Source organism: Heteronotia binoei, chromosome 14 (genome assembly GCF_032191835.1).
Source record: "Heteronotia binoei isolate CCM8104 ecotype False Entrance Well chromosome 14, APGP_CSIRO_Hbin_v1, whole genome shotgun sequence".
In the NCBI taxonomy this organism is placed as follows: domain Eukaryota; kingdom Metazoa; phylum Chordata; class Lepidosauria; order Squamata; family Gekkonidae; genus Heteronotia; species Heteronotia binoei.
Window position 1 is genome coordinate 70643533 of NC_083236.1, and position 19014 is coordinate 70662546.

Genomic DNA, 19014 nt, shown 5'->3' on the forward strand with positions numbered 1-19014 from the left:
AACTTCCATTGCGAAGATTGCCCATTTATACACACTCTCTGTTTCCTATTAATTAGCCAGTTTTTGATCCACAAGAGGACTTGTCCTTTTACTCCATAAACCGCTCTGAGTCTCTGATTCAGAGAGAAGGGGGGGTATAAATCTGCAGTTCTTCTCCTCCTCCTCCTCCTCCTTCGTGTGAAAGGTCCTGCAGTGCTTGAAATGCCCACAAGAGGGTGCTGAACAAGCAGTCTACTGAAGCTGAGGTCCAGCCGCGATGTGCAGGGCCAAAACAGAGATCTTTGGCTAACTGTTCAAAATGATGGGGAAATCTAAACTGGGACTGGCTCTGTGGGGAAGGATACCTGTTTGTTTTTCTTTCCAAGCAAATCTATTCAATCGGAAACATTTTATTCAAAGCACTTGTCAGCTCTCCTTTCTCTCCCAACTACTGGGATCGAAGCGCAGAGGTGGTGACTTCAACACACAAAACCACATGGGGTGGGGGGGGGCGCAGGATTAATTCCCTCCCTCCTCCTTCCTGCAGGGCACCAATCCTGCTTTTAGCAGTGCCAGGAGGGCCTGCTGGTGTCTCATTGAGTTTTACCTTCAGCGAGCAAAAATGTTTGGATGCAAAGCATAATCCCTAGCAGCAGGGGGACAGGTGAGGGAGGGGGAATTATCTGACCCTTAGTGGGGATTCTTGGGCTTCCTTTTCTACTCCACATGTGGCTGACATCTGGCTCCCTCACCCAAGCTGTGCCAGGTGCAAATTGGGCCAGTTTTGCAGATGTGTCCCTGGCCATCAGACACTCCAGGAGCTGCAGAACTGCTCCACAAAATCGGCTGTCCATCTTCCAAGAGGAGGAGAGAGAGGCCAACTGTAAACACTGGGTGGGGGAGGGGCAATTCTTTGGTGAAGCCTGCAGAAGAAAAGGAAACCTACCAGGGAACAGCCCACCTGCCTTGTCCCCTCTCCCACCCCAAAAGGAATGCCGCAGCAACAGCTCTGGGATGATGGCCAGTGATCCACTTTGTGCTCTGCGCATGGAGGATCTGAGCTGCAAAAGATCTCTGCAGCTGGTGGGAGCAGGTGGTTTTTGGCTCTGTGGTTAATGAGCTGCAAATCCTGTGGCTGGGGGGGGGGGGCTGTGCAAGAGGGTTGCCAATCCACAGGTTGGGGCAGGAGATCCTTGGAGACCTTCCCCCCGCATCAGGGTTATCAGGATGCTGGAGAGCTGAATGTCTGCTGAGCACTCCATGTGCCCATAGGGTATAATGGATAATCAATCTGGGGATATCTGGAGCGGGGCTGCTTTTTGAGGTAGAGGCACCAGATTTTCAGCACAGAGTCTGGTGCCTCTCCTCAAAAAAAAACCTCCCACAGTTTCAAAAAGATTGGACCAGGGGGTGCAATTCTGTGAGCCCCCAAAGAAGGGAAGGCATTTAAAAGACATGCCAGAACTCCCTTGGGAGTTCAATCGTGCTTGTCACAGCCTTGTTCCTGGCTCCACCCCCAAAGTCTCCTGGCTCCACCCCCAGAGTCTCCTGGCTCCACCCCCAAAGTCTCCTGGCTCCACCCCAAAGTCCTGAGATATTTCTTGAATTGGACCCGGCAAAGCTAGACTGCAGACACAGGTCAGTCCAGGTGGCCCTGGAAGCTGAGGCTGCAGCCTCCCATTTCCTGCTGGTACCTCCTGTTGAAGAGGGCACTCTGCTCTGCGGAGAAGTGGTTCCTCCAGTCTCCAACAACACCTAAAAGCAGAAAAATTGTTCAAGGCTCAGGCTGGGCCGGCCAGACCTCCCATGTCCTCCAACCCCCAGCTTGCTGTGAAGGGCCCAGCGCTCCAACAGGCGACTCCAGGCAGCCCATCCCCTCCCCCACACTCACCTTTCCTCATGAAGGTGCCCTTGCTGGGGTCCAGGATCTCCTGCGGGATGAGGCTGTAGTTGACCATGGCATTCTCCTTCATGGAGGCAAAGCTGCTGTGCTCCTGGATGGCCTCCACCTGGCCTGGCTGCAGAGGGCAGCCCAGGAAGGCGCTCAGGCGCTGCACGCAGCCCCGCAAGTCCTGCAGAGACAGAGGAGGAGGCTGGGGGCGAGTGGGAGAGGAAGGAACTGCCTGGGGGGAGGGGTCCCCTGCTGGGGGGGGCGCTTTCCGATCGAGCAGGTGGAACAGTCGACAGAAGCAAGATTCCCAGTGGAGGGAGGGGGTGTCAAGTTGCAGCCGCTGTCTGGCATACCCGGAGGGTTCTCAAGGCAGGAGTCAGACCGAGATGGTTTGCCCTGCCCTGCCCTGCCCCTGTGGAGCCCCTGTGGAGCCCCTGTCTCCAAGGGCCTTCCTGGGCAGCAAGAGCAACCACAAAAAAGCGGCTTCTCTTCCAGATGGAACCCAAAAAAGCAGCGTTAGCTCCCTGCAAGCTGATGCGTGTGTCTTCTGTGCACTCCCCCACCCCCCTGAACCAGAGTTGGCAACCCTACCTGGTGCACATCAGCAGGCCTTGAATTCCGCAGGAGCTCACAGGAGCCCAGGGTTCCCCCTCCTCCTCCTCCCCACCTACCTTGTCCATTGAACGGTAGGTGCAGCTACATAACAATCCCTGGATGAGCTCCACCACCTATTTTTCAACAAAATGACCCCTGCACACGGGTAGCCTTCCTGTTTGGGCACATGAAGCTCCCTTACACTGAATGCAGCCTCTTTGTCCATCAAGGTCAGTAATTTCTACTTAGACTGACAGCAGTTTTCTGGGATCTCCAGTAGAGGTTTCTCTATCCCCTACCACCTTGTGCTTCTAACCTGGAGATGCTGCCGGGGATTGAACCTGGGACCTTCTGCATGCCAAGCAGGTGCTCCGTCACTGAGCTACAGCCCCTCCCCTTGGGCAAGTGCTGCTCATCACTTTTCTGCTGGCCCTGTCCAGAGAGCCAGTATGGTGTAGTGGTTCAGTGTGCGGACTCTTATCTGGGAGAACCGGGTTTGATTCCCCACTCCTCCACTTGCAGCTGCTGGAATGGCCTTGGGTCAGCCATAGCTCTAATAGAGAGCCAGTTTGGTGTAGTGGTGAAGTGCACGGACTCTTGTCTGGGAGAACCGGGTTTGATTCCCCACTCCTCCATTTGCAGCTGCTGGCATGGCCTTGGGTCAGCCATAGCTCTCTTATCTGGGAGAACCGGGTTTGATTCCCCACCCCTCCCCTTGCAGCTGCTGGAATGGCCTTGGGTCAGACAGAGCTCTCTTATCTGGGAGAACCGGGTTTGATTCCCCCATTCCTCCACTTGCATCTGCTGGAATGGCCTTGGCTCAGTCAGAGCTCTCTTATCTGGGAGAACCGGGTTTGATTCCCCACTCCTTCACATGCACCTGCTGGAATGGCCTTGGGTCAGCCATAGCTCTAATAGAGAGCCAGTTTGGTGTAGTGGTGAAGTGCACGGACTCTTGTCTGGGAGAACCGGGTTTGATTCCCCACTCCTCCATTTGCAGCTGCTGGCATAGCCTTGGGTCAGCCATAGCTCTCTTATCTGGGAGAACCGGGTTGGATTCCCCACTCCTCCACTTGCATGTGCTGGCATGGCCTTGGGTCAGCCAGAGCTCTCTTATCTGGGAGAACCGGGTTTGATTCCCCACTTCTCCACTTGCATGTGCTGGCATGGCCTTGGGTCAGCCAGAGCTCTCTTATCTGGGAGAACCGGGTTTGATTCCCCACTTCTCCACTTGCACCTGCTGGAATGGCCTTGGGTCAGCCATAGCTCTAATAGAGAGCCAGTTTGGTGTAGTGGTGAAGTGTGTGGACTCTTTTCTGGGAGAACCGGGTTTAATTCCCCACTCCTCCACTTGCAGCTGCTAGCATGGCCTTGGGTCAGCCATAGCTCTGGCAGAGGTTGTCCTTGAAAGGGCAGCTTCTGTGAGAGCCCTCTCAGCCCCACCCACCTCACAGGGTGTCTGTTGTGGGGGGAGAAGATAGAGGAGATTGTAAGCTGCTCTGAGTCTCTGATTCAGAAAGAAGGGCGGGGTATAAATCTGCAATTCTTCTTCAAGTGCCATGCTTCCAAGGCAGAGATGGATAGCTTGCAGCTCACATGCCACAGTTTCCCATCTGGAGCTCCAGCCCCTCTCCCAACGGAACAGCAGAATCCGAATGGCTAGCAGCTCTGGTCCACTGAGAGCAGCAGAGGGAGAGAGAAGGTGCTGCTGTCAGGGCCTCTTGAGTTGGAGCTGGCTCTCTGTCCAGTGAAATAAAGCAGCAGGAGTCCTGGGGTGGGGAGCGGGGGACGACCTTCAAGACTAACAACATTTCTGCCAGCAGATTTTCCAGTGCCCTCCAAAAGAGACAGAGCCCTGGATGTATCCCACAGACCACAAACAAGAAATTCCTAAGCTCTGTGCTCAGGGATGAGCCAATCCTGAATTTTTCCTTTTAAAAATCCCACAGTGTTTGTACCCTCCTACACTGGGCAGGGTAAATATAACCCAAGAGAGATGTTTCAAGCTACTCTTGTGGTGAGGCTTTGCTGCAAATAAGTGGTTAGCTTTGCTGGTGTTTTTCTTTGAAACAAAAAAGTTTGCAAAAGTGAAATGAGCCCTCCTGCTGGTTTACCGCAGCAACGAGCTCAAGCGTCTAGCAGAAAGTTCACACAAGCAAAAAAAAATTTACAGGAAGAATGAAAACTAAAAAATGACATCATAAACATGGAAGGAGAAGAAGGGCTCACCAACCAGGTCACTGGCACTAGCCAATCTCTACACCCCCAAGACATTCGAGCCATTTTCAGCCCAGCCTGCACTCATTCCGGGTTGCGACTTGTGTGTTGAGGAGTCCCCATTTGCCCTGAACCAGCAATTAGCTTCCTGAATCCTGCAGAAATGTCATTTTCCCATCCATAGAAGTTAGCAGGGGGGAAGAGGCTGTTGGAATCCTCCCTCAACAAATGCTCTAACTCAGAGAAGATCGTAAAATCATGGAGTTGGAAGGGACCTCCAGAGTCATCTAGTCCAACCCCCCCGCACACTGTAGGAAATTCTCAAGTACCTCCCTCCTACACACACACACAGGGACCCCCCATGCTCCAAGCCCAGAAGATGACAAGAAAACCACCAACCATCCAGGATCCCTGGTCAAACTGGCCTGGAGAAAAATTGCTGACTGACCCCAAAGAAGCAAGCAGCATTACCCTGGGCCTGTAAGAAAGGTCCACAAGAACTAAGCACTGACACAGCCCTTCCTGCCCTCCTTCTCATGATCTGCTGAAGTTCACAGGAGCGTCATTGCTGTCAGAGGGCCATCTAGGCTCTGTTTCAAAACCTCCAAAGAAGGAGAGCCCACCACCTCCCAAGGAGGAAGCCTGTTCCACTGAGGAACTGCTCTGTCAGGAAGTTCTTCCTAATGTGGAGCTCGAAACTCTTCTGATTTAATTTCAACCTGTTGGTTCTGGTCTGACCTTCTGGGGCAACAGAAAACAATTCTGCACCCTCCTCTAGATGACAGCCCTTCAAGTACTAGAAGATGGTGATCTCCGTTGTCTCCTCTCCAGGCTAAACATGTCCAGCTCCTTCAACCTTTCCTCATAAGATTTGGTCTACAGACTCCTCACCATCTTCATTCCAGTTTGTTTATATCCTTCTTAAATTGTGCTGCCCAGGCCTCGGATTCAGTGGGAGCTCACAGAAGCACAGCTCCTGAACCTTTCTGAGAGTTCCACCTCCTTGTCCATTGAATAGTATATGCAGCTGCATAACAATCCCTGGATGAGCTCCACCACCTATTTTTCTAAAAAATGACCCCTGGTGGTGCCCAAAGCTGAACACAATACTCTAGGGCCGTTTTCCCACTTAGCGTTTGCTCCCCTTATTCCCCGGCGCAATTATCTCCGGATCATTTTTCTCGTTTTCCCACTAGTGACTCTTTGCGGAGTCGCCCTCCCTGAAGCGCCGGCTCAAATCGTTTTCCCACCGGCGTTTTCCCAGTGGCATCGACTGGAGTCGATGCCCTGTCAATCATTTTTTTTTAAACGCCATTCTAGTTGCGTAATTACGTAACAACGTAACAACGTGACAACGTAATAGAGAATTCCCTGAGATGTTTTAAAAAAAAAATGGCCGCGCCGGCACTTCGGGGAAGCGCCGCGAAAGGCTGATGATTGGCCAAGAGGGTGGATGGGTTGGGAGGACGGAAAAGGGGGAGGGTGACGCCCCCAAAGCAGTCGATCCGGCGTGGATGGATTTCCCACAGCAAACTCCGCTGAGTGGATCCGGAGTGGATCCGGAGGTTTTCGGAAACTCCGGCAACATGCTGGAAAACATACTCCGGCGTAAAATCCCTGTAGCGCCGGAGCAAACCGCAGCGCCGGAGCAACATGTGCGAAATCCAAGAGAAGATCCGGAGGTAAATGGGGCGCTACGACGGAGCAAACGCTAGTGCGAAAACGGCGTAGGTGAGGGATAACCAGAGCAAAGTTGAGTAAGACATGGTGGTGGTGGGACAGAACTGGAATGGTGCACCAGGAAGGAACAAAGAAATGAGAGCTGAAGGAGATCAGGTATCTCCAACCTCATCTCTCTCCCTTCCTCTGGCTCCCCTGCTGCCCTTGAGGGACAGCCCCGCAAAGTCCCCGTTCCAAAGCAACAGGAAAATACCCAGTCTGGTAGGTTTCCTGCTGTCTGCAGTCCCTCCATACACTCCGCCCCTCAAGCCAAAGCAAACCCAGAACAGGAAACACTCAATATGCCAGAAGCTGAGGGCTGTACTTGAGCAGAAAGGGATCGGTCCAAGATTTCCCGCTTCCATGGAAGGAGCAATTCAGGGGAAGAAAACAGACAGTGGCACCAAATCCTTTATGTCATCCTGCTATTTTTGTATCATGAGGAAAGCCTAAAATGGTGTGAATTAAGGGCAGGCATGACTTAAGCAACACACAAACGCTCAGGCCTCGAGGCCTGATTCGGCTCAGATCTGGCTCAGTCTCCCAGTCCTGAGCCAAGTTACGAGGCTGATGAGAAGGCCGTCACTCACCTGGTGCAGCTCCTCATAAGTGACAAAGAAAAGGTTCATCTCCTTCTGGCAGCTCAGCCAGCCCTTGACGTGCTGGAACCAGGAGCCGTAGTGCACTGTGTGGAGAAACGCCATCTTAGTTGGGAGGGAACATGAAACTGCTAAGCAGGCTTTGGCCTAGCCTCCCTCCAACCCCCCGTCCTATCCAGACCAAACCAACAACTCTAGGGGGAAAGCCTCCTAGAGCGGCAGGAAGTTCTTTTGTTCTCTGCATGTGAGTTAGGCAGGAAGAGAAGGGAGTTCTCAGCTAGTGCTCGAGGGAAGAGGTTGCCAGCATGGGAGCTCCTGCCTGTGGAAGAGGCCTATTTACTCAGGAAAAGGCCCCCAGGTAGTCAGACCAAGTAAGTCATCCACAAGACAGGGCAAGTTTAGACCAAGGACAGTCTCTCTCTCGGCTTGGCTTCGCGAACGAAGATTTAAGAAGGGTGCAATAGTCCACGTTTGCTGCAGGCTCGCTGGTGGCTGACAAGACCAATGTGGGACAGGCAGGTCCGGCCACAGCGGCTGCAGGGAAAAGTCTGATTTAGGGTTGGTCCTGTAGCAGTGCGATTCTTCCTCAATCTCCTTTTGTCCTCAAGACCAGCTATGCGTGCGTTCTCAAAGGAAGAGACAGCCTAGTGGATGGTGTGCCTCCATGCTTTGCGATCTGAGGCTAGGTCAGACCACTGGTGATGGTTGATGTGACAGGTGCTAAGGGATACCAAGGACAGTAGGATGCGTTTATAATCACCTTTTCTTTGTCATGCTGTTTGCTGTGCGGGTGCTGTGCTGTGCTAACCATTTACATGCAACTGTTTTTGTTTTGTTCTTCTTTTCTTTTCTTTTTCTCTTTTAATTAAATATTTTTACTGTTTTAAATGCTGGCAGTCAATCTCTGTACCACATAGATCCCCAACCGCCTTAGACCACGCTGCTTTAAGAAGGGGGCCCCGGGGAAGGGGGAAGGCATGCAGTTGGATAAGGTGCCAATCCTCCAGGGGTTCCCCGAAGAAATGCTGTGGTCTCTGTGATACCCAAGTACTGGGTGGCAGAGGGCCTTGAGGCCTGGCCTCATAGTTGGAGAGGGGGATTGGGAGTCCTGTTCCTCTCAATCTGAACCCCTAGACTGAGCAGGTGGTGGCAGCGAGCCCAAGTGGCAGGAGGAGAAATAGCTCCCTCCAGGAGTTGGCGACTCAATAGGGAGTTGACGGGACCGGGTCTGAAGGCAGAATCGGGCCGGTTCTGTCACACACTGGACAAGGGAGAAGAGCTGGATCAGGCTCCATGGACACCCCTCCCCCCAGCCCTCCCATGGAAGGGCTGCCCCCACCCTCATCTTGGGGCCGAGGCTCCAACAGGTTGTTTGTTCACCAAGTAATTTCCACAACTCTTCTCAGCAAAATGTCCCCTTGAGCTCTCCACAACCAATAGGTGGACTCCGGCTCTGTCCTTTTTCTCTTCCAGCATGGTGGGGGGAGGAATCATAGAAAGAGTCCCACCTCATCCCTCCCCACCCAAGCCAGATGTTATCTTTAGCCAGCCTACTATACTTTTAGCAAGTCAGCTGTATGACAGGCAGAAATCCTAAAGGTGCAGCACCCACCATCACCCCTGAATCTCTGCACCCCTGAATCTCTGCCAATATTTATAGTTTCAGGAGGGCAGTATTTGGTCTGAAGAGCTAGATTTCAGTCCAGATCCCCAAACACCAATGAGAATTTTTTTAGGGGAGGGGGGTGTCTAAGCTTCTGAGCGTCAGAGCTCCCTTGGTGTCTGACAAAGGACATTCTGACCCGGATATTTTGTTGGTCCAAGGTATTACTGGACTCAAATCAAGCTCTGCCAATGTTTATGGATTCAAGATTCAGAGCCAGTCCCACAGCTGATAGAACCTCTCAGTTGATAGATCCAGGTGGGCAGCCCTGTTGCTCTGAAGCAAGAGAGCCAAGATGGAGTCTAGTGGCACTTTGAAGACCAGCAACCTCACTTTCTGTTTTGCACAAGTGTGGCCATCAAAGCTCTGTGGGGTGGGGGGGTTCTTTTTTTTAAGACAGAAGAAGAAGAAGATGATATTGGATCTCTATCCCGCCCTCCACTCTGAAGAGTCTCAGAGCGGCTCACAATCTCCTTTCCCTTCCTCCCCCACAACAGACACCCTGTGAGGTGGGTGGGGCTGAGAGGGCTCTCACAGCAGCTGCCCTTTCAAGGACAACCTCTGCCAGAGCTATGGCTGACCCAAGGCCATTCCAGCAGGTGCAAGTGGAAGAGTGGGGAATCAAACCCGGTTCTCCCAGATAAGAGTCCACACACTTAACCACTACACCAAACTGGCAGGAGAGAGAGCTAAGTGCAAATTCAGTCTTCATCTCCACAGCCAGCACTAACTGTGGATGATTCAAGGGGGAAAGAGGGCCCTCAGTTAGCCTAAGGGGTGGGGTGGGAGGTGGGATTTGTGGAATGGAAATTCTGCACAATAAATTCCTCTGAGCCTTTATGGGTATGCCCCTGGAACTCTGGTGACATTCTTTGGAACATAAACAGGGCTCTAACGACTTGCATATTATTGCAGCAATCTAAAAGTCATGTTGGATCCATTTACACAGAAAGCCGAGCTTATAAAAATCTATGGTTTTGCTAGAAACATTCTTTCCTCAGGTACAGAGCACTAAATGCTGAAACTCCCTCCTGGCATTTGAAGTTATGTGAGGCTGTGCTTACGGCCAAGTAACTTTCCAGATTCGGTTTACAAAAGGGCAAACCAAGCCCTGAGTTTCTCCCCTCCCAGGTAGCCCTCCAAAGCTTCGGCCCTCTCTTCATTGTGCACCCCCACCCCCCGCCAGCCCCTTGAAGGCCTGCAGTCCAGGGGACCCCTTCTCTGCTTCTGCAGTCTCCCCCAGCAAAGCTGTCTCTTACGGGGCCTCCCGGCTGTAAGTTGCTTCCCCTCCTCCCAGGGCCACCAGGATTCCAGGTTTGGAGAGGCCCACAGCAGGATTTGTTGTTTGGGGGGGGGGGGGCACCTGGTTTGGTGGCCTTGGGCTCTCAGCACTGTAAGCTGCCTTGAGTTCCACAAGCTAACCCCACTTCGCCTGGGCAGTCAAAGCAGCTCTGCTCCCCCCACCCCTTTCTTAAGTGCCCCTCTCTCAGAGACCGAGATCTCTTGACTCTCCTCTGCACACATTTTGCTCTGCACATTGCATTAGGAGAGAAAAAAGTGAAAGGACCAGTAGCAATGATGCTACTTGTTCAGAGTGGCGGTGATGATGATGATGATATTGGATTTATATCCCGCCCTCCACTCCGAAGAGTCTCAGAGCGGCTCACAATCTCCTTTCCCTTCCTCCCCCACAACAGACACCCTGTGATGTGGGTGGGGCTGGAGAGGGCTCTCACGGCAGCTGCCCTTTCAAGGACAACCTCTGCCAGAGCTATGGCTGACCCAAGGCCATGCTAGCAGGTGCAAGTGGAGGAGTGGGGAATCAAACCCAGTTCTCCCAGATAAGAGTCCACACACTTAACCACTACACCAAACTGGCTCTCCGGTGAGCAAAGAGGACAGATTGGGGGTCCACCAATGGAGGGGCCATACAGTTGGAAGGGGGGGCTGAAAGGATTGGTCTGGTTCCACCTGGGCCCCACTGTAGCTACGGGCCTGCCCCCCCTGTAGAAGTTTGTCTCGACACGAGATGGATGGATTCAATCAAGGAAGCCACGGCTTTTTAGTTGGCAAGGCCTGAGCACGGATCCCATGTGAAGTCAAGATGTAAATATTTGGCCTCACTGTCCCCACAGTACAGAGCAAGAATGCCATAACGTAGCTGCCCTGAGTTCAGCGGTAAGTAAATAAATATCCTGTAGCACGTTGAAGACTAACACAACTTGTGGCAGAGTAAGAGCTTTTGTGATTTTGGACTCTTGCTGTTTTCTGCTGCTAACACAGCCCCCCCTCTTGACCTGTCTCCACATCCATGAAACTCCAAATGCCAGGAGGGGGTTACAGCATTTAGCGCTCTGGACCTGAGGAAAGAATGTTTCTAGTGAAACCACAGAACTTGGGGCCAGTGTGGTATGTAGAAGGTCATATTAGAGCCACTTTGGTGCAGTGGTTAAGTGCACTGACTCTTATCTGGGAGAACTGGGTTTGATTCCCCACTTCTCCACTTGCAGCTGCCGGAATGGCCTTGGGTCAGCCGTAGCTCTTGCAGGAGTTGTCCTTGAAAGGGCAGCTGCTGTGAGAGGTCTCTCAGCCCCACCTACCTCACAGGGTGTCTGTTGTGGGGGGAGAAGATATAGGAGATTGTAAGCCGCTCTGAGTCTCTGATTCAGAAAGAAGGGTGGGGTATAAATAGGGTTGCCAAGTCCAATTCAAGAAATATCCGGGGACTTTGGGGGTGGAGCCAGGAGCAAGGTTGTGACAAGCACAGTTGAGCTCCAAAGGGAGTCCTCCTGGCTATCATATTTAAAGGGACTGCACATCTTTTAAATTCCTTCCCTCCGTTGGAAATAATGAAGGGCAGGGGCACCTTTTTTGGGGGCTCACAGAATTGGACCCCCTGGTGCAATCCTTTTGAAACTCAGTGGGTATTTGGGCAGAGGCACTGAATGCTATTCTGGAAATCTGGTGCCTCTACCTCAAAAAGGAGCCCCCTCAGATACCCATGGATCAATTCTCCATTATACCCTATGGGAATTGATCTCCATAGGGAATAATGGAGTGTCCAGCAGATAACACCCCCCCCCCGCTTTCTGATGAGCCTAAAGTGGAGGGAGGGCCTCTAAACCGGGAGATCCCCTGCCCCCACCTGGGGATTGGCAACCCTAGGTATAAATCTGCAATTCTTCTTCTTCGTCATCTGAGCCAGTTTTCTTTCCCAGAGCTCAGAACGGCTTAAGTGTTGATTGTTCTTCCTCCCGCCACAAACGCATATCCAATTGCAGCATATGAAAAGAACACAGTTCCACCCTCGAAGGGCTCTCTCCACAATACAGCTGGCAGCACTGCGAACGCCACACTCCCCTTGAACAAGAGGACGGCTTTGACGGCACTTGCCCAGTTGAAAGCCCCTCATTCTGTCCTCTGCTTATAGAAGGCTCCCCCCCCCAAAATTTTAATAATCAGTTGGTGAAGGAAAATCTCAGAAGTTGAGGATCCTGCTAAAAATAATAGGTTTCTTGTAAGTGTAACATTTACAGCTGCCCAAATGGTCGTTGTTTTGCAAAAACTGAGAGAGGACTGCTCTGAAACTGATGCTGGAAACTGTAATGATTTTCATGCAAACTCACTTTCAGCTTACCCAGCAGGAGAAATGTGTTGCATTCCTGGCCCACTGTCACTTTAACTCCCTCTTCGTTGGTGACCTTTTGGATTTGATAATAAATCTCAGCTGAGCTCAACTACCCCCTGACTCTAGAAAGTGTTATTAGGGGCACGGAATCCCTCCCATGAAACAGGGAAGTGACTTCTGAGCCCCTTTCAGGTTTTGCCTCCTGAGAATTCAGCCAATTCTGGACCATGGTACTGGTACCGGCACACCCATCGCATCCCACGCACCGGAGCCATCCAAGAAATGAAGCAAGAAGTCGTCCCAAGTGCCAGGGTCTGGGAAAAAGTTGGCCATCTTGTGGAAGTGGTAGAAAGACACGGCCACATCTTTGGGGTTTCTGGCCACGTAGATCACCTGCGTGGGAGGGAGAGTGGGAGGGCGAGACAGACACAGGGAACGTCACCCGGGGCCACCAGTCAGGCTCCATTTTATCCTCACCGTGACGTTCGAGGGAGGTGAGGCTAGAAAGAACGTGGCCCACAGTTGTCCAGGAAGCTGAGTGAGAATCTGCAGCCCAGGTCATTCCAACCAATGCACCGCACTCTCTCCCTCTTCCTCCTACAGACAGCTCCCCCAAGGCTCCAAGATGGGCTCCTGAATAATTACTCTCCCCGCCCCCCCCCAAAAAAAGTGGCCATGACCTGGATGGCCTCAGTTAGCCTGCTCTCCTCAGATCTCAGAAGTGAAGAAGGGTCAGCCCTGGTGAGACTTTGGCTGCAAGAGCACCTTCCTTGTGTCAGGCTGCTGTGGAGAGACAGGCCAGGGCAAACCACATGGTCACCGGAAGTCGGCCGCAACTTGATAGTGCTTTCCACCCCCACCCGCTGAAGTTGGAGAGCCAGTTGGGTGTAGTGGTGAAGGGACTCTTATCTGGGAGAACCGGGTTTGATTCCCCACTCCTCCACTTGCGGCTGCTGGAATGGCCTTGGGTCAGCCAGAGCTCTCTTATCTGGGAGAACAGGGTTTGATTCCCCACTCCTCCACTTGCACCTGCTGGAATGGCCTTGCGTCAGCCATAGCTCTCTTATCTGGGAGAACAGGGTTTGATTCCCCACTCCTCCACTTGCACCTGCTGGAATGGCCTTGGGTCAGCCAGAGCTCTCTTATCTGGGAGAACCGGGTTTGATTCCCCACTCCTCCACTTGCACCTGCTGGAATGGCCTTGGGTCAGCCAGAGCTCTCTTATCTGAGAGAACAGGGTTTGATTCCCTACTGCTCCACTTGCAGCTGCTGGAATGGCCTTGCGTCAGCCATAGCTCTCTTATCTGGGAGAACGGGGTTTGATTCCCCACTCCTCCACTTGCACCTGCTGGAATGGCCTTGGGTCAGCCAGAGCTCTCTTATCTGGGAGAACCGGGTTTGATTCCCCACTCCTTCACTTGCAGCTGCTGGGATGGCCTTGGGTCAGCCAGAGCTCTCTTATCTGGGAGAACTGGGTTTGATTCCCCACTCCTCCACTTGCAGCTGCTGGGATGGCCTTGGGTCAGTCATAGCTCTCTTATCTGGGGGAACCAGGTTTGATTCCCCACTCCTCCACTTGCAGCTGCTGGGATGGCCTTGGGTCAGCCAGAGCTCTCTTATCTGGGAGAACCGGGTTTGATTCCCCACTCCTCCACTTGCAGCTGCTGGAAGGGCCTTGGGTCAACCATAATCCTCGCAGAGCTGTCCTTGAAAGGGCTGCTTCTGTCAGAGCTCTCTCAGCCCCATCCACTTAACAGGCGTCTGTTGCGGGAGAGGAAGGTAAAGGAGATTGTGAGCCGCTCTGAGTCTTTGAGATTTGGAGTGGAGGGCAGGATATAAATCCTTTGTCTTCTTATTATTGCTACATTGTAATATATAATGAAATAATTATACACTTCACGGCCCGGTTGCTAACAGGCTGGGGGTTGAGGACCCCTGATCTAAAGCATGCAGGACTGACTCCGCCTCTGATGAAGGAGGGAAAAACAGGCTGTACTATTTCCAGAGCCGAATTAAACTTCAACATGATCTTTGGCAGGAATTCTAGGCTAAAGTGTAAAACAACACATACTGGGAAGATTTTTTCAAAAATGGATCACAACACAACGCTTCCAACTCACTGGCCTGTCTGGCAGAGATGGATTGAGGATGGGTTGGTGCTGCCCACCCCCCACCACCACTTTGCCATCCAGCATGCCCAAGCTGGAGGGGGAGACTGGGTGGGTTGGGAGCCTCCCCACCTCTTTGCCTTTGGCCCCTCCTGCAGCCTGGCATTGGCAGAAAGAGGCACCTCAAGGGGGAGCCCTCCTCACCTTTCTGTGCGGCAAACTGTGGCTGACCATTGCACAGAACCGGGGCAGAAAGGGAAGATTTAAAGGCTCTGCCTTGCCAGTTTGGCCAGCCTGCCTGCTAGCAATATCAGAAGACTATCTCTCTCCCAACCATCTGCCCCCCCCCCCTTCAATATGGGACTATCTTCACTGACTTCCAGGCTCTATGATCTGGACAGGCAAGTTCCAGGATGCTGAGAGGCCTAAAGTGGCACAGTTTCCACCCAAGCTGTGCAGAGGCCTCTTGAAAAATGTCTGCACCCACCTTGGGCTTGGCTTTCCTCAGGGCAGCTGCCAACACTCGCCAGGGCAGATGGGTGGTGAGAAGGCGGGGTTCTTCCGCTTCCTGGAGAATCTCCTTCAGGTGGAGGTGCTCAAGCCAGGGGACCCGGGCCCAGTTGGGGATGCTCTTGGCTGCCTCTAAGTCTCCCTTGCTGTACATTAAGGTCAGGATCTCTTGCATCCAAGTGGTGCCTGAGAAAGAGGAGAGAAGCGGCAGTCAGAGGCGGACCCCCTCCAAGCCCAGCATCTCCCCAGAGGGAGCTCCTGGTTAGAAAAGGCCATTCCTCCCAAGGCTGGTGTCACAGCAGGCCCTGAATTGGTGCCCGCTGCTGTTGACTCACGCCACTCCTGACTTGTGCTGCTGACTCACACAGCTCTTCAGACGGCAGCGCTCACACCCTTCCACTGCCTGCTGGGGAGAGCCAGTTTGGTGTAGTGGTGAAGTGCATGGATTCTTATCTGGGAGAACCGGGTTTAATTCCCCCCTCCTCCACTTGCAGCTGCTGGAATGGCCTTGGGTCAGCCAGAGCTCTCACAAGAGGTCCTTGAAAGGGCAGCTTCTGTCAGAGCTGTCTCAGCCCCACCTCTCTCACAGGGTGTCTGTTGTGGGGGGGGGGGAGGTAAAGGAGATTGTGAGCCGCTCTGAGACTGATTCAGAGAGATGGGCGGGGTATAAATCTGCAGTCTTCTTCTTCTTCACCTGTGCTCCCAGCTGCGTGTGCTGCCTGGTGCTGCTGCCCAAGGGCCTGGGGGTGGTGCACAAAGCATCAGTGGCCCATGTGGCCGTGGCACTCCTAGCGGCACCCAGCCCCATGGGGGGAAGGCCATGCAGGCAGTGTGCCCGGCTGTGACTGCAGGTGTGGGGAGAGCTCGCAAGCAGGGGCACGTGGGCGGATGGACAAGAAAAGGGGCCTGGGAGTGGAAGCCGCCCTGATGAATCCAGTTGTGTTGCACTCAACAGTTGGCTGTGTGTTGTGGGCTGGCTCACCTTCCCGGCTGCTAGAGACTGCTGCATAAGCACCCACGGGTGCAGGAGACACCCATGGCCGCAAGCCCCCACCCCCTGCCAAGTCTGAAGGCATGCAAATCAGACAGCACATACTGAACACCTGACACAGTGCAAAAGCGGAAAAGCACCACCAGCACAACGGCACAAAAGCAAGAAGTGGCCCCTGGAAACATCGTGTGGGTTTCCTCTGACACTTTGGTTTACCAGCACTGCCTTCCTTCCTTCCTCCCACAGATCAGCTAGGTGAGGCCTGGCTGCAGGCTGAGGGCATCTCCTCCCCAGCGCTTAGGGGGGGGGGGGTGGAGGGGGACAGCACCCCAGCTGAAACCAGTTCCTGCATCAGCCTCAGCTAGCGCCCCCTTTAAAATGGGCTTCAGCAGGCACCGCTGCATTGAGATTTTGCAGGGGGGGGGGTCTCCTGTCACACAGCAGGGGATGAAAAGTAGCAGCTGCTGAAATTCCATTTTGCAAACAAAAATGCAAGCCCCCCCCCCCACCGCACTGCAGGCAGGAATGCTCTTTGTCTTGCAAGAATCTGTAGGAAGCTGGGGGGGGGGGGTAGCTGCTCTTAGCCCCAGAGACACCTCAGCAGAGCTCTCCCCTTCCCACCCCCTCCCCCGCCTCAGGCCAGGCTGGCCCCAGCGCCCTCCAAACCAGTTTGGTCAGCGGGATGACCAGCAAGGCTGAGGGAAGGGCCTGCTTTCTCAAGAGAAGAGGCCAAGGGTCTCAGGACCTCACATAGATGGGAGGAGTTGAAGGCAGCAGAGTTTGTTCTGAGCCGGAGCCCCTTCCCCTGGGGGGCGAAGTGCTGCAGCCAGGGGGAGAGTTATGCACAGGTGAGGCTGACTGCATTCCAGGGCACAGGTGCCTAGAATGACATTGCAGAGTACAAAGGGACCAGCAACTGGGTGTGGAGGAGAACCGCTCCCAGCTTCTGAGGAATGGACAATTTCATGCTTTTCGTTCCAGAGGGCTAAACGTCAGAAGTGCTAAATTTGAGCCCCCAAGCACCTCAGAGACCAACAAGATTTGTGGGCACGTCAGGGTTCGAGAATCAAAGGTCTCTCTTTGGTGTCTGATGAAGGGAGTGGTGGGATTCTCAAAAGTTATACCCCAAAATCTATGGTGCTCTGGACTTCTGTTGAAGGCTTACTCTGCGTCAGGTGCACAAAATGTCAGATGCAATGGAGAGCAGTGTTTAAACACACACACACTGTCCTGACGAGGAGGAGCTGGAAGGGTTGACAGCCAGTTCCTCAGCTGAATAAACAGCAGCTGGCCCATCAATCACTCTCCAGGCACCAGCTGACAATCAATCTCCTCCAAGCTCTCCACCTCCCACTTCAAGAGTTCGAAGCAGGCTCCGGAAAGAACTTTCAGAGCAAAGACATGAGGCACGCTGATGCTTCGGATCTCTCAGCCCTGAGTTCTAGCAGAGTCACTGCCATCCAGGGAGCAGGCTGATTGAGACTCCCATATAGCTCCCACCCAGGACCTGGTAACCTTGTGGAAGCAACAAGTCTATTCTCTGGCTTGCATCCACACTCCTTCCTGATTCCTTGGCACCCTGACCCTTTGGCTTTTGGACATTGACTTCTGATTCCGGTTTGTGATTCTGCATTGGTGACTTGGCTCCTGCTTGACTTCCTGGACTTTGACCTTGGACTGGCTTTGGACTTCTGCCTGCCTGCACCCTGAGAACATGACACGCACACACACCCAGTTACAAACAGAAGGGCGTGGTTGTTCAATCACTAAGCAGCAGCCAGGAGGTCCAGCATCCCAAACCAACAGTGTGTTTCATAGCAGTGGAAACTGTAAACGGATGAGGGTGTGTTTCATAGCCTTCAGCACATGCGCCACTACCTTGGTCACACCAGGCCTTTCTCCCCAACCCAACTGCTCCAGCTTCCTTGTGGCTGTGCAATCAGGGCCACCCAGGAAGGAAGGAAGGAGGGGTGGGAGGAAGGAAGGAGGGGAGGGAGGGAAGGAGGGAAAGAAGGAAGGGAGGGAAGAAAGGAGGGAGGGAGAGAGGGGAGGATTCTGCAAGCTAGGTGCAAGACCCCCCCCCCCCCCGAGGAACCCATGCAAGGAGAGGAGGCTGAGAGGCCCAGCAAACCATCTGCTTGGCCAGTGGGTGCCCCCCAGGGAGGGGGGGTCCCTTTCAGCACCAGAGAGGATGCCCTGCTCCTGCTGGCCTGTGTCCAGGAGCCCACTCCTCCCTGCCTCCTGTGGGGGCAGCTTGCCTTGCATTGGCCCAAAGAAGGTGCTTGCCAAACTGGTGCTGTGAGACTCCACCCCAACCACCCTTGAGATCTGGAAAGCGAGATCTGCCCTTTGGAACCTGCATTTCAGGCTTTCGGGGGCGCTTCTCTAGACCAAGCCTGCTCTGTGGGAATGCCCTGGTGGTTACCCCTTGCAGCGCCCCTTACCAAAACTCTTCCCTTGAATACAACGTGGTTGGTCTTAAAGATGCCCATCTGGACTCCGTCCTTGGCTGAGCAGGGTTTCCAAAGACAGGGGTGGGGGGCAGAGGAGAGCTTGAAGGGGCCTGTGGGTTCCCTGCATTGTGCAGGGGGTTGGACTAGATGACCCTGGAGGTCTCTTCCAGCTCTAGGATTCTATGTGGGGCAAACAGCCGCTGGGGGGGGGGGGCAAACTGGGGGAGGGGGGAGGTTTGGCGGCAGGAGGGGGGGGGTTCACCAGCAGCCCGTCCAGCCGGGGGTTGAAGCGCTGCGGGGAGAGGGAAGAAAGCAACACCTGCCGGGGCTGGTCGTCTGCAGCCGGACTGGGCGGGGGGGGGGGGTCAGCAGGGCGCGGGGAGGGCTCTTCCTGGGAGCTCCGCAGACCCCCCCCTCCTCGGAGGTCTGGCCAATGCCCCCCGCCCCTCCCTCCGCCTCCCCCCGACGGGGCGGCCCGGGCTTCCCCCGCCTCACCGGACTTGGGGTAGGTGGCCAGCAGGACGTCGGAGGGGCGGAAGGGGAAGGCGCAGGCGGCGCTCAGGGACTCCTGAGTGTGGAGGTGGCCGGGCAGCTGCAGCCCCTCGAAGCTCTCCGTCTCCTCCAGCCGGGCCATGCCGCCCGCCCGCCCGCCGGTGTGCCCG

General features: G+C 54.0%; 1 protein-coding gene across 1 annotated transcript; it reads right to left on the reverse strand.

Moving 5' to 3' along the window:
- Positions 1–373: 373 nt before the first annotated feature.
- Positions 374–18995, reverse strand: LOC132582758 (sulfotransferase 2B1-like). Its single transcript, XM_060254469.1, has 6 exons — positions 18848–18995; positions 14886–15094; positions 12557–12683; positions 6991–7085; positions 1871–2051; positions 374–1734 (listed from the first exon to the last, which is right to left on the reverse strand). The coding sequence occupies exons 1-6, from the start codon at positions 18984–18986 to the stop codon at positions 1619–1621; spliced, it is 867 nt and encodes a 288-aa protein (XP_060110452.1). The 5' UTR covers positions 18987–18995; the 3' UTR covers positions 374–1618.
- Between the last annotated feature and the right edge of the window lie 19 nt (positions 18996–19014).

Excerpts from the sequence above, each read along its gene's own strand:
- LOC132582758 (XM_060254469.1), bottom strand. The coding sequence starts at position 18,986 with ATGGCCCGGCTGGAGGAGACGGAGAGCTTCGAGGGGCTGCAGCTGCCC. Across the intron at positions 2,052-6,990 it reads CTTATGAGGAGCTGCACCAG|GACTTGCGGGGCTGCGTGCA; the intron begins GTGAGTGACGGC and ends CTGTCTCTGCAG. Across the intron at positions 1,735-1,870 it reads GGGCACCTTCATGAGGAAAG|GTGTTGTTGGAGACTGGAGG; the intron begins GTGAGTGTGGGG and ends TTCTGCTTTTAG.